This window comes from Tympanuchus pallidicinctus, unplaced genomic scaffold, assembly GCF_026119805.1.
Source record: "Tympanuchus pallidicinctus isolate F22 unplaced genomic scaffold, pur_lepc_1.0 scaffold13, whole genome shotgun sequence".
NCBI classification, from domain to species: Eukaryota; Metazoa; Chordata; class Aves; order Galliformes; family Phasianidae; genus Tympanuchus; species Tympanuchus pallidicinctus.
Window position 1 is genome coordinate 9,871,190 of NW_026294648.1, and position 27,222 is coordinate 9,898,411.

Below are 27,222 nucleotides of genomic sequence, written 5' to 3' on the forward strand. Positions count from 1 at the left end.
CAGCACAAGGATATTCCAAGTTTTCTTATAAATTTCAGTGGTAGATACATGAATATCAGGAGGTGATGGAAATTGAGATTTAGTTTAGTGTGTATTTATTTTCTCATTAAGTGATGCATGCATCGGTAGCTTAAAAAAAAAAAAAGGCAAAAGTTAGAGTATAATTAGAAATAATAACAAGACAGGAAGGTAAAACAAAACAAAAAAAATCACATATTTCACTTTTAAAGTAAGGAAAGGAAAAATATTTTGTTGTCACTGATGAAGGAGTATAATAGTAACATTTAAAATAATACTTCTAACAAAACACTTTTGTTCTGGGGTCCTGAATTCTCATCACTGTTACTGTATTACACAGTATCTTCTCATAACCCTATCTCTTTCACCGGAGACCAGTCAATAAAATTACAGGGATCAAAATCTAGCCCTGAAACCTAAAAATGGGGAAAGTACATTATGCTATAGACAAACAACACCCCAAACCCCATGTCAGTAAACATATGATCAGATGGTATTCACATTAAAAAGTGGTTCAATACTATCAATAGCCATTACAAGAGGGACAGCAAGTATTGTGTTGTCATAGCACTCAGGAAAAACATTTTGCCATTTAGTTATGAATAATCCAGAAGCAGCACGTAATGAAACATCATACGTAAAGTCAAGGGAAACAACAAGATTATTTAATTGGAACTGAAGAGTGAAACAACTGAAAATGTAAAAATGAAGGAAGGTCCTTCCTTAAAAGTAATGAGGGATCTGATTCCTCATTCCTTTCCCCATTCCTGCCTCAGTGGAATGGAATGACTGAGAACAGAGGAAGAAAATCTTGTGGGAATTCTGTATTCCAAATGTCTGGCCTGCAGTTCTACTAGCTTCTTGAATCTGATGCCACTTCCCTTTGTATATTTACAAAACTTGGCTTGCTAAGATGGCTCTCATGGGAGATTGGTTTCTTTGCTTAAAAGTCAGCAAGTGTGCTAACAACATGTGATTAATACACATTAACAGTGGTGACTTAGAATAGTTAATGATAGAGAACTCCACTGCATCTCCCTTGTGCCCCAAAGTTTATCTTCCTCCCTGCAAGTCAGATCAGAAGCAGCTCATAGGAGCTGAGAGCTGTGGGTGTGTGTCTGTATGATGGGTTCTGGCTTCCTACAGAAAAGTGGGTCACCAGCAACTTGCTGGCAGCTCAATGTTGGTGTCATTTAGGCAGCTGCAGAGAAGCACAGAGACCATCGATCAGTCTAGCAACAGCCTGGGGCCTCTGTTTTAATTACGTATGTGCTTTGGACTCTATTCATCCCTATTGAAGCATTATTAACTTAAATGAAACTCCACAATGGAGGAATTTGACCCAATATTTTGGTGTTTGTTTTTTTTCCCCCCTCTTTGATAATCCTACATCTAATTCTTTTGAAAAGTCTTTCTCCAAGCTGGCATTTGGCTTTCTGTGAGCAGTTGGTATTTGGGGGTTGTTGAGAACCCCTAAGACCAGAACCCTGTGTGTTCCTCAGTGTAGCCCAAAGCCATTCCAGAACAGGGAGGTCAAATGGGTTTTGCTGTCTGCCTGTGTGTCCAGCTTTTCTTACCAACTTTACTCGATTTTTCTGTGCCATTTTCAAGCATCAAAGAGAAATGAAGATAACTTCTTCTGTTGGCTCTTGCTGTAGGAAGAAGCTTGAAGAAATTGGTTAAATTTATTCTTTTTCAGGTGTCCTCTGTCCATCCAGCACAGCTCTGAATTCAGCACAAGAAAGATGACTGCTTTGAATTACTAATTGGAATTTTTTATTATCAGCAGCATTGCTGCCAGCGTTGGGCTACAGATGAAGAGTCTGGTGGAACGCAGGAAGGTGGGCCTGCTTCTGGCTGCTGCTGTGCCATGTAGGAACTGCAGAGGTCTGCAGCTGGTGCACCAGGCAGCTGAAGGGTCGGCCCATTTGGGCACGTGGCGCTGAAGAGCACGGATCTACAGTAGATCTCCCATCTGGGAGCTAATGGACAGGGAGAAGAGCGGGCTGAGGGCTGAGCTCTGTGGTGAGAACAGGAGCAGCTGCGACCAAATACATGCAGTGGACAGTCCTGGGGCTAATGGAGAGGCAGAGGGCATGGAGCAAGGGCATGGCCACTGTCCTGGCTGCCCTGCTCTCTTCCTTCCTGCAAGCCGCCGGAGTGGGAGCCCTGCACGGTTCTCCAGTGGCAGAGAATGGCAGCTGGGCTGCTGAGGAAGCAGAGGGCAATGCGTCCACGGAGCACACGTTTTTCTCTCTGGATTATCAGCATGTCCAAATCCCCTTCGAAATCACGCTGTGGATCATGCTTGCATCCTTGGCCAAAATAGGTGAGGTACCTTGGGAAGGTGAGGAGGGATGGGGTGGGCAGGGAGTGGCTGTTCTTTCCTAAGATAGCCTTTATGAGTAGGATCAGGAGGAAACAGGACGGGTTGGAGGTTGTCTTTGGAGTTCAGAGCTGTTTGGGGTGAAGCAGGCGATGCTGGCACTGGAGGTAACTTGGCACATTGCGCATCTGACACACATGTTACGTGGCAGATATACTTTCTGCTGAATGCTGAGCTCTGCAAATGTACCTGTTTGTAGTGCTAATCAGACTTGCAAGTGGCTGCTGTGTCCTTCATGGAGCATATTCAGCTGCTGTGAAATTCCTGTGAGCCAGATAAAGCCAAAGGAAATGTAAGGCAAGCAGATGTGTATTCATCTGCAGGATTGGATAGGAGAGAGTGGAATTTATTTGTCCCCCACACAGGAATTGTAATCGTGTCTGTGAAATTCCTGCCATATAAGTTATTTTACCACCTTTTCCTTCAGAAAGGAAAAGTCTCTGAGGTTCATTTTGATCAGAATTTCATTTCTTTGGCTAGAAATGGCCTTTTCTTTTTGCTGTTCTGCATCTTATGGAATGAGGTCTCAACTTCATCATTAAATATGAAGAAATAATAATCATCACATTTTTTTAATGTTGTTATTCCTGTTCCAGTTCAATTTGTTTCAATTTCCTTCTTACTTTTAATAACCCACATCTAGTACTTACGTAGCTTGCCAGGATTTCTCTCTAGCAAACACTGGGTGTTTCACAAGGCTGGTCTGATTGATTGCTTGATCTTTTTTCTCATGTTACCTTTAATTTTGTGTTGATAATTACACGTGGTGACAGTTTTCATACTATTTAATAAAGAAGATTCTTTTTTTTCTTAATCTTTTTGTATGTATGGAATCTGTATTGTGTTTAAAATTAGCAGCTGCTGTTTATGCTCTTAGTGCTAAAGTTGGCATGCCAACTGGATTACATTACCCCAGAAGCATTTTTACTTACACAGATGATTTAGTTTATTTTCTCTTTGTATATTAGCGTAACATTAAAGATGTATTTTTAGGTATGAGGAAATGCAGAGTGAAAGTTTGATATCTTTTAGATGTCTTAGCTAGTTTCTGATTGGGCAGCTTTACCTTAATAACATAATTTATTATCACTGCTTATTTCCTTTGATTTATTATCCGTACTCCAAAGTGCAGCCTGCGGAAGGTAGGAGCTGGTGAAGCTTCCTCACTGCAAGGGGTACCTGGTTTTCCTTGGCTAGTTTGAGTGATAACAGAGATTTTTTTCTGTTTATCCCCTTCCAGCATTTCACCTATACAACAAGCTGCCTTCTGTGGTCCCAGAAAGCTGTTTATTGATATTTGTGGGACTCATCATGGGGGGCATCATCTACGGCCTGAACGACAAGTCACCTCCTGTCATGGACAGCGATATCTTCTTCCTCTACCTGCTGCCACCCATTGTCCTTGACGCAGGGTACTTCATGCCCAGCCGCCCTTTTTTTGAGAACATCGGCACCATTCTCCTCTACGCGGTGGTGGGGACAATATGGAACGTGTTTGGGATCGGCTTTTCGCTCTATGGCATCTGCCAAGTGAGAGCTTTTGGGCTGCGGGACGTGTCGCTGCTCCACAACCTGCTCTTTGGCAGCCTGATTGCAGCGGTTGACCCCGTGGCCGTGCTGGCAGTGTTTGAGGAGATCCACGTCAACGAGAAGCTGCACATCCTGGTCTTTGGCGAGTCGCTCTTGAATGACGCGGTGACCGTGGTGAGAAGCAGGCTCTGTGAGAGCCCCTGGTGTCCAGAGGAAGGGTGGCAATGTCTGGTGATGATTTTGTTAATGGTTGTTTTTCCCTTTTTCACCCAGGTGCTCTACAAGCTATTTCGATCATTCTGTGAAATGCCAGCCATCAAAACGGTGGATGTGTTCGCCGGAGTTGGAAAATTCTTTGTGGTTGGGATTGGGGGAGTGTTGGTAGGTCTTACCTTTGGGATGACCTCTGCCTTTACCACGCGATTCACCAAGGACATCCGTGTCATCGAGCCGCTCTTTGTCTTCCTGTACAGTTACCTTTCCTACCTCACCGCAGAGATGTTTCACCTCTCTGGCATTGTGGCGTAAGTGTGCCCCAGCATCACGTTTCTCTAAGAAGGATTTTTGGTTGTATTTGCTAACAGGTATCAAAAAAAAATCTTTTAAAGTTTGCTGCAAATCTGTCTATGACAGCGAATAGAAAGTATGAAAATGTATGAAATAGCTGAGAGGTGTAACCCCATTGCACACATTACACTACAGCACATAAGCAGTACTATCTGCAGCTCACAGGCAATCCACATCACTAATGCCGGGCAAATTTCAAACGTCCAGTTCATTTAAGTAGGCTATTGAGGAATGGTTACTTGAGCCCCATAGGGGTTAGGCCCAGCCAAAAACAACGTTTGAAAAACAGCAAGGATTCTTTAATCAAATCCTCATGACCTCAGAAAAATGTGGTCGTTAGGTTTACTGCAAGTCTGTTCTAGCTTCATCCCTGATTGTGCCTTACCAGTTGGCATCTGGGGCTTGGTATCCAGACGTGTGCTGAAAGCAGACCTGGTGGTGGCACAGCAGTGATGGGTGGTAGCTATTCCTCCCTTATAAAGCTGAAGCCTGGAAATATGCCTTCTGTGTGAGAAAGGAGGGTTCTAATGGAAATTTCTGCCTGGAAAGTTGGCTTGGAGGTTCTGACTGACCTCCAAAAGATTTCAGCCAAAGCTCGTGTGCTTGTCTTGCATTTCTGTACTTGGTGTGGGTGGGCCCGTCCATCACCTCCTTGCCTCTAATGGCATTTGAAATCTATTGACCAAATTCAGCCAAGTTTGTCAGAGAGCAAGATTTCAAAAGTACTAAACCCAACTGTTTGCAATTTCATAGAGCACAGTTAGTTCCATACATTGATGATTGACTTTGTGCTTACGTCATTGTGAATTTCACCTGAGGAGCTGGTGCTGAGAAAAATAAATCTAATAATCCTAGCGGTAGCAGAAGCCTTGCCTTGGAAAGCAGAGACAGATTAAAAACAAAGCATGGGTGATTCAGTCTTTCTGATTTCTGTGGGCTGATATTTGTTGCTTGGTTCTACAACTTGAACTAAATCAGCTGCTGCTGAGGATCACAACTGACCATTTAATATTTCCCTAAAGACTATAAAGTATACTAAGGCTCCATTGATAGCTACAGTGTAAGCAACTGTAAATCTGATAATGAGATAAAAAGAAAATAAGAAATTTAAGCCGGGTTCCAGCGAGATACAGGAGCACTTGGGAGATTGATTTTAAAACTAATGATACTTCTTTGTCTATAAACTATTCCTGTATCTTGCAGATTGTGTTCTTTGAACAGTTAATACAAGCAATATTCTGGCGTTACTGACAAAAATTCTAGCTCTGGGAATAGGTAAGAGAAAACCTATTTATAGGAGCAAAAGACAGAACGGTGAAGTAAATGTGCTGCATAATCATTATGGAGCAGAAAACATTCAATCCTAATGGTGTCTCTTTCTATCAATCAAAATCTACTGTACCCATTATGGAACCCATTTTCTATTCTTTTGAATAATGTATTGTTTCTAAAGCAAAACAATTGCAAAGGCAGTTGATTCCTGCAATACCAGTCTTACAATTGCCAAATTATAAATGCCTCTTCTGTATGTCTTGATTTCAAACTATTCATTGGTGATCAGGGAATACTGTATTATGAGAAACAGACCTTGGCAGTTGTTTCTTTTTGAAAATAATCTGATTGCAAAAATAAATAAATACATTCTACATAGTCTGAGAACCTTTTGAGTGCAACTCGATCTGCTAAACTTTTCTGCTAATGTTTTTTAGCTGTATATACATACATTCACATACATTTCTATATACATATATATACACACAGATACTTTTTCCTCCTTGTCCCAGTGTCAGTGCCCATCTTTTGAAGCTGTGAGGAAAAAAAGATCAAATTTATTCTTTGTGAATGATCTGAACCCCTATCCTTTTTTCCAAGAAGGATTTCCAATCCATGGCTCTGGAATTTGGTTGTCCATAAATCTGTGTTGGGTTTCTTAGTTCTTAGTTGGATCTGTTTTATTCCGTCTTTATTGAGGCAGATACAGAAACCGAAAAATTACTTTATTTTGCTGAACTTTAAGGCAAAGTGGATCAACCTGACAGTGATAAATCAAAAAGTTCAATTTTGGAATGTTTTTAAATAGTGACACATTTTTCTTATTAGGTGGAAGATATAAACTTGGATACTGGATGAAAAAGGGATTTTTGAGTGTTGTGTCAGGTGAAACAGGCTCTCCTTCCCCAGTGAGAACATGGTGGCATTTCTGTGTCTGACGTTCCATGTCCTGCACCTTTTCTCCTGGTCCTTCCCTTAGCTCCAGTTTTGATTTCTGATTGGCAGTGAGGGAAAACACATAATTATTTTGAGATGAAAGAAAAGGAAATATCTGTATTTGCTGTTGTCATTTGTTTGAATGCCAAGTCAAGTAAGCAGCAACTCACAGAGGGGAAAAGTGCATCTTCATCTGAAAAAGACTTTTCAGTACTTCAGGTGAAGAAGAACAGCAGTTACCATGAAGTCTCCTGCGAAGGGAATTTGTCATCTGTAGTACTCCATGTGGATGGCTTTACCAAGTGCCAGGGAAAATCAGATCTCAGAAATGTAAAACCATTTTACCACTTGTGGTACCACTTCTAGAGCAAAATGTTTTTGTCCAGGTCAAAATACAAAAAATGGAGGTTTGACTTTTTGAGCAGCCGGTTGCTCTGACCTTCTAAGACTGCTGGCCTGAATATGTATTGATTTGTAAAGCTGATGAATTAGACTAAACACATGTACCCTGTAACTTAAAGAACCAATTAGCCATGAAAAATAGCAAGGCAGAGTTTTAATTGGTGCTGTGTGCTTCTGAAGTGACCTTGGGTACATGATACAAGGAAGTCAAATGTTCTGACTCCAGCAACGCTCTCTAATTTACTTAGGAGGAGCAGTGAAGCCAATTCTTGGCTCTTTGTTCAGCCTGATGAGCGTTCATTAAAATTCTTTTTACTGCTGGAGCACTTTATTGTTTTTTGGTTGCATATTGGATGGCTTCTTGGCTACATCCAGAGAATGGACAACTCTGGATGGACTTGGAAATATGCAGAACGAGGTATGTTTTGTGTTTGTGTTTCCATTCAAGCTGCTCTTAAGCTATTATAACTTCTAGTCCTACAAGAGACTCCTGTAGTGACCACATAGCAAACACTTCACAACAGTCCCATTTGCACATAGTGCTCTCCCTTTCTCTCAGATGTCTTACTCCCATGCAGGAAAACAGCTCCTAGGAATTAAACTCTTCTGCCCAGATGTTTTGAGATAGGTATGGTTAAAGTGCTGGGAGCTGGATACAGTGATGGGAAATGTTGCTGTATGATACAACAGCAGTGAATGAAGTTGTTTATCTGTGAAAATATTTGGGCAGTCTGGTCAACCTATATAGTATCTTACTGTCTTGATTGTCCTGCTGATGTTAGTGGGCTGAAGGAAGTGAATCACCAGCACTGCAAACATCTGGCACTTGATAAAGCTGATATTTTTTTCTTTAAATAATAATGTGTCAGTGTTGTGTCCTTACGAAGAAAAATGTTTCATTTTAATTTTCCCAGCATCATTGCTTGTGCCATGGGCATGAAACGTTATGTGGAGGCCAACATCTCTCTGAAGTCTCACACCACGGTCAAATACTTCATGAAGATGTGGAGCAGTGTTAGTGATACCCTCATCTTCATCTTTCTTGGAGTGTCTACCATTGGAGAAAATCACGAGTGGAACTGGCCATATATTTTCTTCACTGTCGTTTTCTGTCTGATTTGGAGAGCACTAGGTATGGTGAAATGATGCTCTTTTGTTGTGGTTGTTGTTTGAATGGAACTTTATGATTTTGTTAAATGAGAGAATGCTTCTGCCCCTGCCATTACCTCTCCAGTTTCTCCATGTGTGGTTATTACAGATATGAATCATACAATCATTTGAGTTGAAAGGGACCTTGATGATCACCTAATCCAACTCCTCTGCCATGAACAAGGACAAGGGCTGATATGGGCTGGCTGCAACCCTCCAGCACTGCTGTGGGGCTCAAAAGCAAGTCAGTAACCCTACTGCAATTTTCTAGTCTGTGCAATCATCACAGACAGCACTGGTGCTAAATAGAAATTCTCATCATACCTAATTTATAGATCCATCTGCCCTAGACCCTTCTTTGATTATCATGATCTCCTAATCCGTTTCAGTGTATCATGGTCCCTTGCTATCTTCACAGTTGGAGAAAGAGCGTGAGCACAGACCCTGGGATCAGGGCTGCGTAAAACCCTGGGGCCTTTGGCTGCATATCCTAAATTGCAGAGATTTAGGGGATTTAATTGACAACAACCTCTGTGTACAGCAGTATCCTTAAAAGGAAAACTGGAGGAACCGTTGGACAGCTGTCCCTGGAGATGCTTTACGCAGATTATTTGTGGGTAGATGAGAACTGGGACCTAAAATGGGAGGTAAAAGGCAAAAATATGAGAATACACGTGTAACAAAGATTTAATTACCATGTTTAGGAACGTAAGTAGCTATGGGTGTAGTAACATCCTGCTATTTTTTTTGTTGTTTGTTTGGGATTACATAAGGAACAAATCTTTGTGATGTGACATGAAAAGGAAATATGAAACAACACTTCACTGTCTTCTCCCTCTGTGGGAATGACTGTGAAATGCTAGTAGGAGAATGATATCCTGAAACAGTTTGAGAACTGGTCTCCAAGGCACAGAAAATGAGCTGTTTCAAGGCAAGCCACAGCTTATCAGCTGCTGTTGTCCCTGTTTGGTCCACCCACCCTGCTGAGCAGGGTCAGCGGGCTGCCCAGGAGCTCCATGGAGGGGACTGTACATCTTCCTTATCTAGGAATGTTTTTATATGTTAACAATATCTGCAGATACAGCAGAGCACACGTTTTGGCAAAGACTTGATAGCTACAAAACATTCAATGGGATTTATGTTTGTAAACCACTGAGTCAAACAGAATGGTAATTTACTTGAACTCAAATTTGATAGGCACTTCAAGAAATTGCTTAAATAGGCTAAGCCATGATTAGCACGTAGACGTAGCAGAATCTGTTTTATTTGCTGCTAATACATGCCAAGGTTTGTTTTAATAACTGCACTGCGAATGCACTTGGAAACACAGTTATTGGTTGTGCATACGTTGAAATGTTTTATTATGATTAAACATTTTTTTTTCTGTTAAGTTATTTGCTTAGACGAAAAGAAGTTCTGAGTTATTTTGACTTTTATTTAGTTGGAAAATTCTTTGTTGCAAGAGGTAAGGAATGTAGTAATGTTACAAAGCACCTGGCAAAATCCTCCGGCTCTCTCAACACAGCCATTCTGATTGCACTCAAATTACACCATACATTAGAGGAGGGCTCAGTGCTGCAACCAGCAAAGAAAGCGCTCTTTATATTCAAGGTCCCCCTGAATTAAATAAGAACACACAAACTAAGGCTGGAAATCATCCTGCACGTGTCACCCTGAATGGAGCTTCCCATTGATCTTCATGGCTGTTAATCTTCAAGAAATAAAATGTTTGTCCTATCAGTTGGCATTAAGATCATAGCTTAGAGCTTTAAGGCCAGACTTTTTGTATCTTTCTGCATCTGTCTTGTATTTGCAGATGAATGAAAATTACATCAACTGCTGTCACCTTACATGGTCTTGAAGTTGAGCAGTATAAATCTCTTACTTAAAGGTTTGTCGTGTTTGTTGTATTCCCCCAGGCCAGGAATGACTGAGGCTGGAAGAAAAGCCCTTCTCCAGGGCTCTGGGGTTCCAATGGCATAGGGAAGGTACCCTGCTTGGCCTAGTGCTCAGAGTTCAGTGACGTTTTGCTATTGAATATATCATTCAATCTTGAGAAAATTAATCTACTGGATATATTTATGAGGAATATATCCGATTTCTTCTTGTTTGAGATGTCCCCACCTTCTTTCCTGTTTTCAGGGGTTCTGGTGCTGACCTTCTTTGTGAACAGATTTCACGTGAACACTGTCACCAGCAAGGACCAATTCATCATTGCCTACGGGGGGCTCCGTGGTGCCATTTGCTTCTCTTTGGTCTTCTTGCTTCCTGACTTTCGCAGAAAGAAGCTTTTCATTGCAGCAACCACTGTGGTGATCCTCTTCACTGTGTTTGCACAGGTAACAGCGCTCAGCCCAGAGACAGTCATGAGCATATGTAGAGAATGACCACGATTTCTGTCTTTTAGATGAGTAACCAGAACTAAGCATTAGACATGGTGCACAAGCTAATGTGTATGAGAATTTACTGGCCATTAAAATTCCCTTTGTGTCCGGTGTCCAGGTGGGTAAAGTTTAAAAAGTTGCTACTTACAAAGGCAGAAGGTGTGATGCATTTGTGAGGCTGATTGTATTTTGTTCAATTAAATCGTGTGCTGTAGCCTTTTCCTTGACAACATGTCCTATTTCTGATCTGATCCATCCTGATTGGGGCAGCAGTGGTGGAAACTGGGAGGAATTTTCTAAGAATGTGTCCCAGTTTACTGGGGAATCCAACAGTTGAAGCAACATCCATTCAGTAGTTGCTGATCAAAATGTTTTGTGTATATACCTGAGAAGTCTTCATGTTCACGCAGCACAGCAGCTGCAATTATTTTATGATGATTCAGCAGCAAGGGGCTTGCGCTAACTCTTCTGCTGCAAGAAATGTGGGTGTGTTACTTCTTATAAAAGCGAGGAAAATCAAAAGAAATAAGTCATAGCACACTTGATTCACTTGATTTATTTGCCTCTGATTTTTCTTCCTTTTTTTTTTTTAAAAAAAAATCATCTTAATTCATCTCATCGCTTCCTGTATTCCCATTCTACCCTAGAGCTTCTTTAGTTGTAGCACAAAAACCTTGCAGGGAAACTGCTACTTTGAGTTCACTTATTTATGGCAGTGTTCTGTAACTGCTGAGAGAATGCAAAAAGATCCAGAATATGCCATTGCCCTGTACCCTAACAGATGAGATGCTGCAGGTGGAATGAATGTTTTCTTTCCTATCGAGCATCTGGCATGGGTTTGCAACAACATGAAGGTTTTGTTTCAGTGCAGCAGGGGATTCCTGAGCGTGGGCACGTGCCTGTCTTACTCCCAACAGAGGTCTGTAGGAGCTCCTGTCGAAGTCCTTTCGTACTGGACTTCGCCTGTGGATGTGCTCCTGCTAGGACTGCTCCCGTTGGTGACGGACCGCCCCGTTCCTCGCATTCTCGGATCGCCCCTCCAGGTGCTCGGCAGCTTCCCTCCGCCAGGCACTGCTCTGACATCTAGTGGTGAAAGCTTCCCTGCGAGCCTGTCACACTGGGGCTGCTTTCAGGGTTTCTCAGCAAAAAGCCACCTTTTGGTTCACCTTGCAAATGCTGCCGCTTCCAGCGAGGATGTGGTGGAAACGCTGGGGTCGTTGGGTCCCGAAGGGAGCAGGGTTGATGGTGGGGAGGTGAGCAGGCGTAAGTGTGTGGGATGGGAGCTGGAAAAGCTCCTTGGTGTAGGATGTCCATTCTCCGCATCCCAGGATAAGGCTGCAGAACAGCTGCAGGGCCTCTAGGACACGGGGTCATGGTGTCAGCTGCTGAGTGGCCCCATGGCTCAGCATCACCCAGGGAGAGCTGATTCCTTCCGCTTGGCCTCCCTGAACCCTGCAGTGTGGGCTCTGGGTGCTCAGGCAATACAGGAGAGGCTGTGTTCGTTCCTAAGTCCTCCTAATTCACGCCAGCAGCTGAAAAATATCTGCAATGAGTGCGACGTGCTGCTGGGCTTGCAGGTTTCAGGGCCTTGTTGCGTGCTGAAGGGAGACAGCGGGGGCCTGGGGGTGGGGAACGTGGTTAGGTGGAGGGTGACAAGTTTTAAGATGCAAATGTGGGTCAGAAATTGAAAAGATACGGTCACTAGGCATGTCAGCTCATGCAGAGACACTCTTGAGGCTCAGACAAAGGTTGTTCTAAGGCAGCAGCTCCATTCTGCCGAGGCTTTGGGAAATCCTTTCCAGGACCTGGAAAGGGCTTTTGTGTAACCTCAAAGCTCAGCTAGTGATGTCACTCCCATGCTGATGGGTGGGAGGTGGACAGGATCCCCGTGGGGATCCTCAGCTCTCAGTGGGAGCAGAGCAGGCTTTGCTCAGGCAGCATCGTGCAGCTGGGGCAGTCATGAGAACAGTGAGGAGAAAGCAAACTTGCTGCAAAGCTGAATCTGAGAAGTATTGTTATAACACAGCATGGAAAACACAGTAAAAATAATAGTGATAATAAGAAAAAGCAGGTATTAGGGGGAGCATTCAGCAACTTGGTTTTTATGGAAGTTCTCCAGAAGTCTGAGCACTGCTGCAGCAGATTGGTGGATGTGGAATTGAGGAGTAATATCTTTGATATCCCCACATCCTTCACATTGTTTTGGGTGGAAAGAGCAAGTGAAATATTGGCTACAAACAATTTCTGTTGTCTTTTTTTTTTTTTTGCTGCTGTTGTTTTGTGTAATGTCTTTTTGTTATATGTTTGCAGTGATATCAGTAGTGATGTGGGTCTTAGTTTGTATTTAGACTGTTCAGAAGGTAGGGGACAGAAAGCAGGGGAGAAGCTGGTGAAGGCCAGCAAAGCATCTTTTTGGAGAACAGATCCACTTCATTTTCTTGGAGATCCTGTCCACACTGTCTGGAAAGCAGACCAATAACCAATGTGTAAACAGCTGGGCTTGTCCATACATGGGTCTGTCAGTGCTTTATATAACCCAGGAAATGTGTCTATTTTGGGCTTTCTAACTCAGTTGCATAAGGCCCTTCCCCCAAGAGATTTGGTTAATAATTTTGGGAAGGTTGGCTGAGCAATTGTCAAGTCCAAGCAGGCGGGCCTGGCTTGGTGCCACCCAACCAGAGTCCTTCCAGGAGCTGTGGGCTCATCTGGAATGCCACAGAGGGCACTTGCTGTTCAGTCTGTGTGAGGTTTAAAAACCAAATACCGTACTTTCCATTTAAAAATCATTCTGTCTTTTGACCTCTGACCTCTTTGAAATTGTTAGCAAATGTAATCATCATCATAGAGTCTTTTATATTTTCTTTTTGTCTGCTGAATATATTTACCCATTAGCTACTGGATTGCTGTTGGTAGAAAACCATTGTGTGAGCTGTGCTATAGCCATCATGTCATAGAATTGTATTGTATTGTGCTGAAGGGACCTTGAACCCCATTCAATTCCAGCCCTTCCCACCCCTCTGCTGATGCAGCCCAGGGTACTGTTGGCCTCCCATCAGCATCATGCAGTGTTCTTTGGGCAAGCTGTCCTTGGTGGGTGGAGGTCATGGGGGACCTACAGGCATGACATGGCCTGAGAGACATGTAGGATTCTCATAGCTCTCCCATGGTGAGGAAGGATGTAAGGAATCCAGGTATGTAGGTGCTTCTAAGTCTGGGAGTCCTGCTCTCAAATCTCCAAAACACCACTTTAAAATGAATAGAAATGTCGCTGATTATTATGAAGGCAAGAGTCCAAACTGTGTTGTCTGTAGTTCATTCTTGTAATATCTCGTTTGTGAATTTCAAATATTTCTTATTTACTCTGAATAATTATGCATTTCAATTGCTATTAGCTATTAAAATGGCACATTAATTGTTTTTACTATTAAAAATGCATTCAACTCTCCTCTGTGCCAACATTTGTGACATTCAGAAGTCATAAATATTAACTGCTCCATTGTTTTTATTGTAAACTTGTCCTAGAAAAGAAGTTTCATAAGGAAGCCTGACTAGGAAATGCATTACTGCAGTATTTTCAAAGTTCACTCACAAGGCTTAAAGGACACTAAAACTCTTTCCTTGACCTTCCCACCAGGTGAATACTTTGATTAGTAAACTTAGCCACTGGCTGATGATCAAAGATCATTGAAGTAATGATCTGTGGCACTTAAGTAGTGAGCAGACGTCACCCACTCTGGTCTGGGCCACCATTGGCAGGGGCTGTGTGCTCAGATGTCTCCAGGACAGCCATCGCTTCGGGCGTTTGAACTTTGGACATTTCAAGCCTCTTTCCATCTGGTAGACTACAGCAATAGCAAACTTTGGGCTTGACCTTGAGGTTACTGGTTGAGTTTTGTGATCTTGGAGATGCTGGAGGGCAGGTGAGGGGAGCAGAACATTGCTCCTCTCTGCCACCTCTATCTAAAGGCTGTGTGTGAACTGCTGTTGACAAACTATGACTACACTTGCTTTCTGCAAGCAGACAAAATGTTTGGCTTACAAACATTAGCAAGGTTTTCCAATAGCAGGTTTTCCAGTGTTGTCAAAGCTTCCTTTATTCTGCCTTGAAACAGAGGTGCTAGCTCAAACAGCAGGCCTTGTTCTACCAGAAAAGTTACTTGTGCTGCAGTGGCTGTGGTAGCTGTGGTTTGTATAAATTCCTGTGAATTTGCTCCAATAGAGACAATACAAGCACCACTAGAATGCTTGATGTGAAGAAAGCCTGACTTTTGGTTTTGTGACTTTGCTGCAGGGAATGACCATTCGCCCTCTTGTAGACTTGTTGCATGTCAAGAGGAAAAGAGAGAGTGCTCCCACGGTGGGTGAGCAGATTCACATTCGGGTAAGTAAGGAATCCAGCAACACATGGCTTGAGTTTCTCAAGGGCTTTGCTGGTGGGCATAGAGTCCTTCTGCAATGCAGTGTGCCTCTGGGACTCTACAGCCTTATAAGCTCTTGTTGATTTTGCTTGAGTCTTCTGTAGGTTGGACCCTTTCCAGGTTTAGAGTCCTATGCAGCTCTCTAACAAGGGGTTATTATTTCCATTGCATTGATAACCTTTCACTCAGTTGAGTGTTGCACAAGGTGATGCACAACCATGGCAGATGAAGATGGTCGCATGCCCAAAAGCTTGTCAGAAAATCATAGAATGGATTGGGTTGGAAGAATCTTAACAATCACTCAGTTCCAACCCTGCCCCAAGCTGGTTGCCCCTACCAGGTCAGGCTGCCCCACGCTCCATTCAGCCTGGCCTTGGGCATCTCCAAGGATGGGGCACCTGCATCAGCACCACCAGTTTGGATATTTAAAAAACAAACAAACAAAACCCAGGAAGAGTAAGACAAACACTATATTGGACAGAATCACTGAAGTTCCTGTAACCCAAAGGTGCAGTTTGGTTCACCTTGCTCTCGCCATCCAGACGTTGGCCTTTCTGCTTACAGGGACTTCATTGCAGAGTGATTCAACTCCAGGAGAAAGCAGGGATTTCTGCACCCTTCCCCAGGGCTCTGCATGGCTGAAGGGAAGCAAGGCTGGATCCCACTGTAGCTGCAATGCAATGTGGGGAACAACTCAGGGAGATTTTGCACTGGGTCTTGTTCAGTTTGACGCTTACAACCCAGCAGAGAACTGTGGCCTGGGATGTTTAATTTGATGATGCGCCGTGTCCAGTGTGAAGTACTGCTCTGAATCTAATTGCTTATGCCCAGTCACACTTCCATAAGCATGTCTCCTTCGGGAATATTTTTGTCTTCTTTTTGAGTAGCTGGAAATAGAGATGTTAGGTCTGGGGACATGTATAAAATGTTTGGCATCCTCACAATTAGGTTGTATTACAGGGCTTTGTCTGAGGTTAACAGAACAGTTCAATAGGCTGAGGAGGCTTTTCCTATAATGAACAGAGAATACTTTCTTCTTTTGTTAGTGTCTGAATAGTAAATCATCTCTGAAAATGTGTTTATTGGGAAATGTGAGCTGAAAATGGCCATGTACCAATTAAGCTAAGCAGACAAGGTAACAATGCAGATAGTTGGAAGGCAGGCATGCAGGGAACAAGAAGCAGCTTTTGTCCTCACATTTCTCAGTCCCCATAGCTGGGACATTCAGTGTGGGGTCCTGTTTGTGCAGCTCTGGCTGGGAGGTGCCACCCAGTGCTCACAGGAGCACCATCAACCAGTCCAGGATTCTTCAACGCGTTTTAAAACATAATGTTTTTGAATAAGGCACAGTATGGTCAATGATTTTATTTACTGGGAAGTGCCTGGGGGAAGGCAGTACTTATTATTCAAGTGGAGTATTCATTTATACATTATCTCTGTTTATATCCTGAAGATACTGTTCTCCTGAGACAAGCTGTCCTCAAAACACGTGGTATGAGCATTGCTGAGGCCCGGTATGCAGGATGTGCCAGCCATTAGCCAACCTGCACGTATCATAAGGAACAGATCCCAGTCCCTCAGAGATTAGTCTTTGCTTGCAGAGACCTGAAAGAAAGCAGCCAAATCTCTCATTGTGCTCCAGAACCAAGGGATACATGTGTAGGGCTGAATGGAGAATTAGGCTGACAGCCCCTCTTCTTGTTTACCAGAGCAGTGTACCTTGCTGGAAATGTCCCCCATTCTGTCTGCTGGCTTTTGATGTTTGCTGACTGAGTTCATCACGTATGCAATACATGCAACCAGTGTATAGCAAAATCCTCTCTTCTGTTTAGTTCTTGGATCACTTGCTGGCTGGCATAGAAGATATATCTGGACACTGGGGACAGTATTACTGGAAAGACAAGTAAGGATTTGCCAAAATACAACTGTGTACATGTGTAGAAAAAAATGAGTCTGGTTCCTATTCTGCAAGTTTCTGCTGTGGGCTTCTGAGCCTCATTCATCCTTGTGGCTCGGCACAGATGGGAAGGGGCAGCTCCTCCATCTGCAGCAAGGTGAGACCAGGCTCCTGGGGCACTGCTGCTGATCAGAGCAAATCCTTTCTCCTTCCTTGCAGGAAGCATGTTGTTCTTTGCTCTAAAAAGACTCCTTTTCCCTTACCTACAGTGTTTGCCCCTTGTCCAAAGAAATTTGCTGGAAACACAAGAGCTGCAGGTGCCATGGTAGATTGTCCACATAGAAGAAATTATTGTTATATTTAAATAATAGCTTAACCTAGTAGTAACAGTCTACCTGGTTTAATTCATTTACAGCTGACTTAATAATAATGACTCAGATTGTATCAGCTGATGGGTATTTTCTTAGAAATGACAGTGCTTGGAAGTGCCACTAGAGGGTATGGGAAGCACTGCTGCTGCTCCTTGCAAGTGGATTTCCATGTGGCTGAGCTGCAGCATTGCTGTCTGATACCAGCAAGATTTTTTCCAAATGTTGTGCTGCATTTTAGCAGAAAGTGGGAAGAAACAACTCAAGAGGGCATCTGGAAGTGTTTAAATCACTAAATCCTGTTGTATCCCTGGGGCTACTGCATGTACTTGTAGCACTTACTGGCCTTAGTAATAAATTTGGCACTTTGGGGAGTTTTTATTGTATTTGAAGATGTTTTAATATCTTAGCTTATGTACAGAAATAAGTAGGGACTGGCCTCTTGGGCAGCGGGTTTCTGGAAAGCAGGAAATGAAATATAATAAAGTATGGGGCAACTATGGACTGTGAAGCTGCTGGCTTGTTCAGACTCACAGTAGTTCTAGGGAGCAAAGGGCAGGAGGCTAAGAACACCTTGCTTTGTTCTCAAACAGGTTGGAGTATTTCAACAGCAAATATCTGCAGAAGTACCTGCTCCGAGAATACGACCAGCCCAAATCAAGCATTGTGCTTCTCTACGAAAAGCTGGAGCGGAAGCACGCCATCGAGCTGGCAGAAGCAGGGCAGCTGGGCCATGCCCCATCCCACCCATCCTTGCTGTAAGTGCTCCCCAGCCTGTCTCCACAAATAGAGTGCCACTAAGTTGTAATAAAGCTGTGTCCCTGTTTGCAAAAGCCAGCAGATAGGTTTTATCCCGCAGTCGTATGCTGGAAAGAATCATGACTGAGAATTATCGAGTTTTCTCAAGGAAAGAAATCTTTTAAGAAAGTTATAAATAGATCTGGAAAGATTTAAGTAGCTCCTAGTTATTGGACGTATAGCTGGGGATATCAGCTTTGTTTTAGAGCCCTTCAAAATCACATTATGTGGAAGTTTGGTTTGCATTGGATTCCAGATAGCCAGATTGCTGTCTCTGATGTGTCACTTTCATGGAGTGCTATTTGCAAGGGAAAGGTGCTTGCTCAGCTCTGTGGCTTCATATAAATATGTGAAATAAATGAAATAAATCTGCTGCACACCAAGAGGCTGCCATTGTCCACATCTCTACCACCAGAAGGAGCAGTTATAGAATCACAGGATCACAGAATGCTTGGATTAGAAGGGACCTTACAGCCTCCCTAGCCTCAACCTCTGCCATGGGCTGGCTGCCCCCCACCAGTTCATGCTGCCCAGGGTCCCATCCCACCTGGCCTTGAGCATCTCCAGGAATGGGGCACCCACAGCATTCTGGGCAGCAGTGCCAGGGCCTCACTGCCCTTGGAATAAAGAATTTTCCCCTGGCATTTAATCTGAACCTCCTCTCTTTTACTTTAAAGCCATTTTCCCTTTATCTGTCACTATCAGACCATATAAAAAGCTCCTCTCTCTCTTTTTTTTATATGCTCCTTTTAAGTATTGGAACATTATGATGGTATTATTTAATAAACTTCTCAGCCTCCTCTGCTTCTCCCTGCCAGGCTGTTCCATAGAAAGAAACAGCATACCTTGTACCAATGCAAAATAAACACTATTCCAAGATTAGAAGGAGGATATTCACAACTGACTGGCAGATGGGTGGGCTCCATCTGCAGAGGCTTGCTATTGTTCATGTCTGCATGTTCCACCTGTGGTACCCAATGGAGATACTGGGCATTGGTGACACACCAGGTGTGCACCTCCTGAAGTAAGGTGCTTTGGTTTTCTTTGTAGTAACAGTGAAAGGACTGTCATCACAGAGAGGAAATCAGAGGATGCTCTGTGTCCGGATGGTCTGGAAGACATACAGGAAATACTGGCAAGGAACTTGTACCGAATCCGGAGAACGGTATAGCCCTTCCCTCCATCCGTATTTTGTATGTCCAATAACAAAAGTTATTTTTGTTATCCCAGCAGCCTGAGCAGATGTTGTGAATATTTACATAATTACTAATGATGTGGCTTTGTGAGCAGAGAATAGTTGGCTGTGTGAAGCCAGATCTAGTTTCCAAGTCAGTGGCACATTTCTGTTTGTAGCATGACAGCTTTTGAAAGGTTCCCCCAGTCAGCCTGTAATTTCACGAGGTATTTTAGGCATCAGCACCAGAAGCGAGAAGAGAGGAGCACATGGATCCTCAGGAGCCAGGTTAGCTCATTCAGTTACTGCAAAGCTCCTGGTTACCTACCAGAGCAGCATGGTTGCAGCATTACAGCCAACCCATGCCCCATCATCGTGCCATTGCAGCTTGGTGTGCTGTAACCTCAAAGCAAGTCAGTAAACCAATACCATAATTTTTACTACCAATCTGGTACATCAGCGGGTGACATAAAAACACTTGTTGTTTACAGAATATTTCACGAATAATCCCTCTGAGGTTTGACATAGAGCTTAGGCAGGTGCATTCTGATTGCTGCTCACGTGCTGATACATGGAGCCTTATCCTTAAAATCCACCTAAGCCTTTGTTTTGTGGATTATGCATGAAATACTGAGTCCTTGGGGATGTGGCTGGGGTGGGCATTTCAGCATAGCAGGGACAAACACCCCCTTGCTGCCACTTAACTGAGCTGAGAGAAAGAATGAGATAAGGCTGGGCAGAAACCTACAGAAATGGTGGAATGCTCTCCACAATTCCCTCAAAGGAGGTGGTAGCAAGGTGGGGTTGGCCTCCTCTCCCAGGTAATTGTGATAGGATGAGACGGAATGGCCTTAAGTTGCCCCAGGGGAAGTTCAGGTTGCATATGAGGAAAATTTCTTCTCTGAAAGAGTGGTGAGGTGCTGGCACAGGCTGCCCAGGGAGGATGCGAAGTCAGCATTCCTGCAGGTGTTAAGAAATATGGAGATGTGGCACTGAGGGACGTGGTCAGTGGGTGTGGAGGGGATGGGCTGATGGTTGGACTTAGTGATCATTTCCAATATTAATGATCCTATGATTCTCTCTGGCCACCTGCGGGGCTGAGTGTCCCCGTGTCTGGGGGACAACTGAGAGCTGTCCCATGCTCACGATGCTCTGTTGGTGCATGGCAGGGCCCGGCGTACAGCAGGCACACGCTGCCCGGCGAGACGGAGCCTGTGGAGCAGGCCCAGGAGATCCTGATCCTGCAGCGCCGGAGCCTGCGGCTGGATGCGAGTGGGAGCGATGGGATCAGCCCCAGGAAGGAGGTAAGGGAGTGGGGATGTGCCCGCAGCAGCAGTGCACGTACTGCTCTCCGTGGTGACAGAGGGACTGCAGGTATCACAAGAACTGGGAAAAGTGCTCTTTCCTCCTCTTTTCTTTTATAGACAAATAGTCCTCCTGAATCCAAAATGGCATTCCAATGAGTAGGGAAAGAAACCTACCCAATTCCTGACAAACAAATGAGCCATCCTGTCTGCAGCACCGTTCAGCTCTTTGTAAGCCGAACCTTCCACCCACCAGGAAAATTACTGACTAAGCAAATATTATTAATTGAGCCTAAGTTTGTAGTTTTAGATATCTACTTTTCCCATGTTTTCTTTTCTGGGAGATTTTGTGGCAGGCTGTGTTGAGTGCATCCATTGTCAGTACTCCAGATGCTCTGCAAACATTTAAAATTGGTGGGTTTTTTTTTCCCCTAAAAATCCTTGTTTAAAAGGACAGAAGTGTTATTGTGAGTGCTCTTATTTATTTTGGAGGTGATTTTTTTGTTTTTAAAAGCAACTACAGTTCTGGGCAAACTCAAAGGAAATAAAATGGAAGCGTTGCATGCTGGATTGCTGGAGAGCCATGCAAATTCCAGGTTGGCTAGGATAGCTCCCTGCCAGCTCACATTCTGAGCAAGGGAAGAAGCAAGGTGAATGCGACGTCTGTGTGCCCGTGGCTTCTGTTGGCTCCTTTGCCATTGATGAAAGGAGCTGGGCAAATGTTCCCTGTGGAAAGGTGGAATGGTCCAGGAGCAGCATGTGAGGAGCGGGCTCAGTCCTATAGGCTACTCTAGTCCTTTGTAACTTTCATCTGCAGGAAATCCAATGAAGCTCCCACAATTTGCCCCCAGATCTCCCCAGCACAGCATCAGTAGTGTGTGAGCCATCTTAAATTTCACCTCCTTCTTGGAGGCTCCATCACTAAGGAGAACAGGGTGACCTTTTGAGGAGATACTTTATCTTTCTTTATTTAGATAGTGATTTTCCACGGCAGCACAAGATCTCCAGGCTGCCGCGGGCTTTATTCTATTCTGATTTCTTTGTTCAAATGCCAGTCACCGAGGAGCCTGCCGAGAGCTGCAGCGATGCACCAAATGCTACTGTTTCCCAGCCCTCCTTGCAGAAAGGTGTTCCGGCTCTTGCAAACAACTTAAAAGATTTAATTTGATCATTTGCATGCTGATTGGTACTTACAATTCAAAATAGATAGGGAAGAACATGGCATGTTCCTGTAGAACATTTGGTATAATTAAACTTCAAAAGAACAACATCAAACTCGCGCTGATTTTGAGCACATTATGTGCTTTAAGGACATTTGATTGTTAACCCTTGTGCTGCCACACTCCTGCCCTCTGCTGCTCCCAGCAGTAATATTAAATAGGGAATTTGGCACCTCAAAAAGATCTCCATTTTTCTGAGCACTTAGAACTGACCTTTCTGAGGACAGAATAATCTGGTGAACATTCCCCTTCAGGCAGATGCATGGGACTTGTCAGCTGCTGTCTGTGGTGCACAATGAGCACTTGGGTGCAATGCAAAATGCCAAGCTGGTACTCAATGCAGCTGTCAAATATAAAAAAAAAAGATACATCCATCAGGGCTAGGGAGGCAGATGTCCTTCTGTGTTTGGCATTGGTGAGGCCACACCTCGAGTGCTGTGTTCATTTTTGGGCTTCTCACTATAAGAAAGACATCAAGGCCCTGCGGCATGTCCAGAGAAGGGAATTGGAACTGTGAAGGGTCTGGAGCACAAGTCTTATAGGGAACGGCTGAAGGAACTGGGACTGGTAGCAAGGAGAAAAGGAGACTTTGGAGAGACCTCACTGCCCTCTACAACTCCCTAAAAGAGGTTGTGGCGAGGTGGGGTTCAGCCTCTTCTCCCACATAACTTGTGATAGAACTAGAGGGAGCGGTCTCAGATGGGTCAGGGAGGGTTCAGGCTGGATATTAAGAAAAATTTCTTCTCTGAAAGAGTGATGAGGCACTGGAATGGGCTGCCTGGGGAGGAAGTGGAGTCACTGCTCCTGGAGGTGTTGAAGGGAAGGATAGATGTTGCAGTGAGGGTGTGGTTAGTGGGCATGGTAGAGATGGGTTGATGGTTGGCCTAGATGATCTTAGAGGTCTTTTCCAACCTTAATGGTTCTTGATTCTGTAATTTGAGGATACCCTATCCCTGGGGTGCCTGCGGCCAGTTTGGATGAAGCCCTCAGCAACCTGATCTGGTGGGTGGCAGCCAGCCCACAGCAAGGGATTGGAACTAGATAGTCTTTTTAGAAGCCTTCCAACCTAAGCCATTCTGTGTCTCGCAGGAGACTTCTGGGAGTGCTCATCATATCTTTATAATAGCTACTTCTCCCTTGTTCCAGTCTAAATAAAGCAGGTGTAAATGCTGAGAGACATCACTAGAATGAGCCTCAGCCCAAGAAGCAGCACTCTGAACCTAAACAAAAAGTCAGGAGGGTGTGGTGTGACCAACACTTTTATCTGTTATCTTGAGTAACTGCCTCGTTTTAATTTGGAGAGAAGTAAGACCATCCCCGAAAGTTATGAGATAATATTCTAAAAGAGCCTCAGAATATCAGTGTCATGTAGGGAGGTGTGTGATGGCAGTGCTTCCCACTGTAAGAGAAAAGCTTGTAGTACTAGAATTTGCAAGCAGAAAGAACACTGATAAAAAGCAGTTTATTTAAGTATTCTACATTTTTAATTGGATAAAAATAAGGCACTCAGAATTTCATGTCAAATTGATAAGCAAATGGTGTTTAAAATAGCTGTGAGTGGAAGACTGGGGTGGCTGGCATTGGAAACTTTATATCAGTTTCATACTCAATTTTTTGTAGTCTCTGAAAGAAGGGTTTGGCCTCCCAGGCTTTGAGTCAGCAGCAAAATCCATTCACCCCCATGCTGCACATTTTTCTATTCTGCATTTCTCCACAAGATGGAAGCATTACAACTGTGTTTGCAAACCAAGCTGGAAAACAAGGAGCAGAAGTAAACTTCCAGCCAAGGGCCCTGCAACCCTCCAGTGGTGCAATGTGTGGGCTGTCTTCCCTTTCCAGCCCATGTGAAAGGAAGCTTTTGCTATACATTCAACCAATTACATGTTATGAGCTGAGCAAATAATTTAAAAAATCCCTTTGGCTCCATAGAAACACTGCTTTTCCTGCTCAGCGGCTGTCAACATGTAGGGCTTTTTCTTTTTTTAGTGAAATTGATTGTTCTTTTGCTATTAAATTATGAAGCTGTAGTAGCTCAATTAGATTAATCTCGTAGTTTATTAGGGGCTGATTTCTTTCTTCCTGTATCAGTCAACACAAAAATAAGGGCTGCATGGAAATGTGTCCTTCTGTAGGCCGCCACCAGCCCAAGGACCAGCAGTGGAGCTCCTCCTGCCCGGTGCTCAGCTTTGTCTTAGCCAGCACCAGTCCCTGACTAGACCAGTCCTGGCCTAGTATTAAATGCGGAGGTTGGTGGCCCTGCCTGTGGCTGGGGGCTTGGAGAGTGATGATGCTTGAGGTTCCTTCCAACCATTCTGTGATTCAGTCCCTTCCTGCCTTTGTCCTCACTATCTTCAAGTGTCAATCTTTTGACTTTACCGTGATGTGAGGTGGCTCTGGCTGTGCTAAGAACCATGCCAAGGGTTTGCCAAGTGAATAGGTGAGAAGCAAGGAGCGAACGACCCCTCTGAGCCAGTTGTGCCAGTGGTGTGAGTCAGATGATTTACACCAGGCTTAAAAATCTTGGCAAGGTTGAGAGGTGACTTCAGATCTGAATTGCAGCCCAGAGGATTAACTCCAAGGCACTATCTATTTCCAACAGAAAATTTGCCTTCCTCCGCCTAAGGACAGAATTCCTCCCGAAGGCCACTGCTTCCTGTGGCTGTGCATCACATTGGCTCTCAGCACTGTGTGTGTTTTAGGCTTGCCTGTTTTAGGCAACGAGCCAACACAAAGTACCCTGGCACTGTGTTTTCTGAGACCTGGGATAGCTTTTATTTACCATGGAGCACCCAGAAAATCCTTGCACCTGTAGCCAGGCAACTTGGCTCTCTTTTCTTCTGCCAAAACACAAGTGCACTCCCCCAGAAAGAGCTTATTTGGAGCTGCCCATAAGCCGTGTGCGTAAATGACATACTGCCTTTGGTAATTATGTCGGAGCCCTTTCATGGAGCATGCTCTGAGCAGTATTAAATGCCTCTGGGAATGGCTTTCCAGGGAGCCAGGCTGCTGCTGCGGAGCCCGGGAGGCATTGTCATGAAAATGGTCAATAAAACCGTGTACAATGGGCAGAGGGCATCGGGTCCCTTGTTAAGGGAGGGGGGAAAGGGAAGGGAAACAAAATGGAAAGCCAGGTTGGGAGATGTCCAGAGTTATTTGGCAGTTCAGATTCCTGGCCCTGGGTGCCGAATCACAGCTGCACAAGAGGCTTATTCCCAGTTCACAGGAGAACTGAACAATGTGGGCAGGACGGTGCTACCTGCTGGTTTCAGAAAGGTGGTGGTGGGCTCGCTGCCACCTTTGTGCTGCATTTATGTCCTGGCCATGGGCTTGGTGTCCCCATCCTGGTCAGCTCCTCCTGCACTGTGCTGCTGGAGAGCTCCCACCAACCCAACCACATTGGTGTCTGTAAATATTTCCCCTTAGAAATGCCTGCCATGCATTGGCTCTATTTTTAGAACTAGTTCTTTTTGTTTTTCTTGGCAAAAGTAAAACAAATGGAAGCAGAGTCCTTGGGGATTGCAAATGGCTTGTTTATGAAGCATGAGTGTCATTAACAGACTTGCTAGCAATCTTCATAAATGCATTAAAGCACTTTTCTTCCTTAATCACAGAAGGAGGGCTCTTCCCTGGTGCGGGGTGACTCCGATGTGCAGCCCCGGCTGTGCCGCTCCCTCACTGGTAAGTGGGAATGGGGGTCCCTTCTCACCCTGCCCTGCTGGGGGGCATCTCAGCTGAGGATAAGGAGGGCAGTGCTTTGAGATGTGAATGCTGTGCAGAAAAGATTCCAAAAAATTAACATCTTTGGTGTTTTTGTTTGTTTGTTTGTTGGGTGTTATTAAAATGCACCATTAGAAACACTGTCATGAATCTTTGTTACAGAAGGACCAGTGGTTCAGAACCTCATGTGTTTTTGTATGCAGAAGCTCATTCTTTAGACACATGAAAGCTTAGATTTCACGCTTCAAACAAATGGTTTAATATCAAGGAGTATAGCTGTTTAAAGTTGTAAAATGCATCTTCCCAAATGTAGAGGATGGTCTTGTTTTAGCCTTGAAATCACAACATTATTCAGTTTCCATCTCTACCAGAGATGTAGCACGTGGGAACTGGGCAATGAGTCTTTGAGTCAGCAAACACCATCAGCACAATCACTTCTGTAAGGGTGAGGATTAGAGAGCTGCCACTTTTGCCACTCCTCCAGGTGGCAGGAGGTTCCCTGAAGATTTTCAAGGTGAGGGAAGATGTCACACTGAGGGTCATGGTCTGAAGTGATCACAGCTGTGGGTTGATGCTTGGACTAGATGAGTCAGTGATCTTTTCAACATCACTGATTCTATGATTCCATGATTTTGTGATTTACTGCCTCCAAATATGGGCCAACCTGTATTGAGTGCCTGGGTCAAGCGTTAGTATACAGAGTATTTCTTTATTAGTTGTATACTTGAAAAATATTTAAGAAAAGAGGAAGTATCTTTGTTCCCTTACATTATTTTTTATGTCATTCCGATTCTGATGTTGTCTTTCTTTGCAGTTTTATTTAAAATTTTTAACTACAAACATATTAAGTAGAGAGTTGTATAGCTGGTGCTTTATCTGCACAAAGGTGTCTCAGTGCAGCTTTGCACAAGCAGGTAGAGGGAACACAACTCTCTGGCATTCCTGTGTTGGTAGTGTGGCCACCTGCTGTGGATGTATCTGTTTTAGTCCATGGTTTATTACAAATGTTTAAACATTTCTAAAATGTTTAAATGTTGCTGAAGAAGAACGTAAGTGTAACCAGAACAGAGTGACGAAAATACAGCAATTCTGGGTTGTTTTTAATTATTTTTTACTACATTCTCTCTTGTCAAGTCTGTGCCCCAGGGAACATGTGGGCACAGGGCTGACAGGGCTGCAGTCCTTGCGTCATGCCCCTGTGCACCCAGACAGAATGTGGCATGGTGTTTCATTGATCCAGACACATAGCATATTTCAAGGTACAAAGTAGGGCTCACATTCTGCTTTTTCCCCCTCCGCTCATCTACCCAGACGCTGATCTTTGTCTTCTGTTTCATAATTGAAAAGTGATCTTTGCAGCAACATAGCTCATCCCCAATGAGCCAGTGGTCATCTCAATGGCTCTTATACTGCTTCATTACTGCTGACCCACAAAGGAGAACATCCCTCACCCGTGCTCTACTTTTTCCTTCTTGCAGTGGAGGATGAAGAGAAGGTTCGGGCTGTGAAGCAGAACCGGTCGCAGTCTGTGTGTGTGATCCCTGCCCGCAGCAAACAGGAAGGAGCAGGGAAAGAGATGACTTCAGATATGTGATGCTGCTGGCTGCCTCTCACTGCTTTGCAGGTGTCCATAATACAGTCTGCTTTCTTTTCTTTTTCACTTTTTTTGAGTCTCTTTTTTT

The 27,222-nt window shown here is 44.0% G+C and overlaps 1 protein-coding gene across 1 annotated transcript; it reads left to right on the plus strand.

Moving 5' to 3' along the window:
• Positions 1-1,734: 1,734 nt before the first annotated feature.
• LOC128075966 (sodium/hydrogen exchanger 2-like) lies at positions 1,735-27,222 on the plus strand. The gene is made up of 12 exons (XM_052673186.1): positions 1,735-2,347; positions 3,645-4,108; positions 4,208-4,458; positions 8,026-8,243; positions 10,403-10,599; positions 14,936-15,025; positions 16,895-16,965; positions 17,921-18,085; positions 19,176-19,290; positions 20,469-20,603; positions 25,435-25,501; positions 27,019-27,222. The coding sequence occupies exons 1-12, from the start codon at positions 2,074-2,076 to the stop codon at positions 27,132-27,134; spliced, it is 2,163 nt and encodes a 720-aa protein (XP_052529146.1). The 5' UTR covers positions 1,735-2,073; the 3' UTR covers positions 27,135-27,222.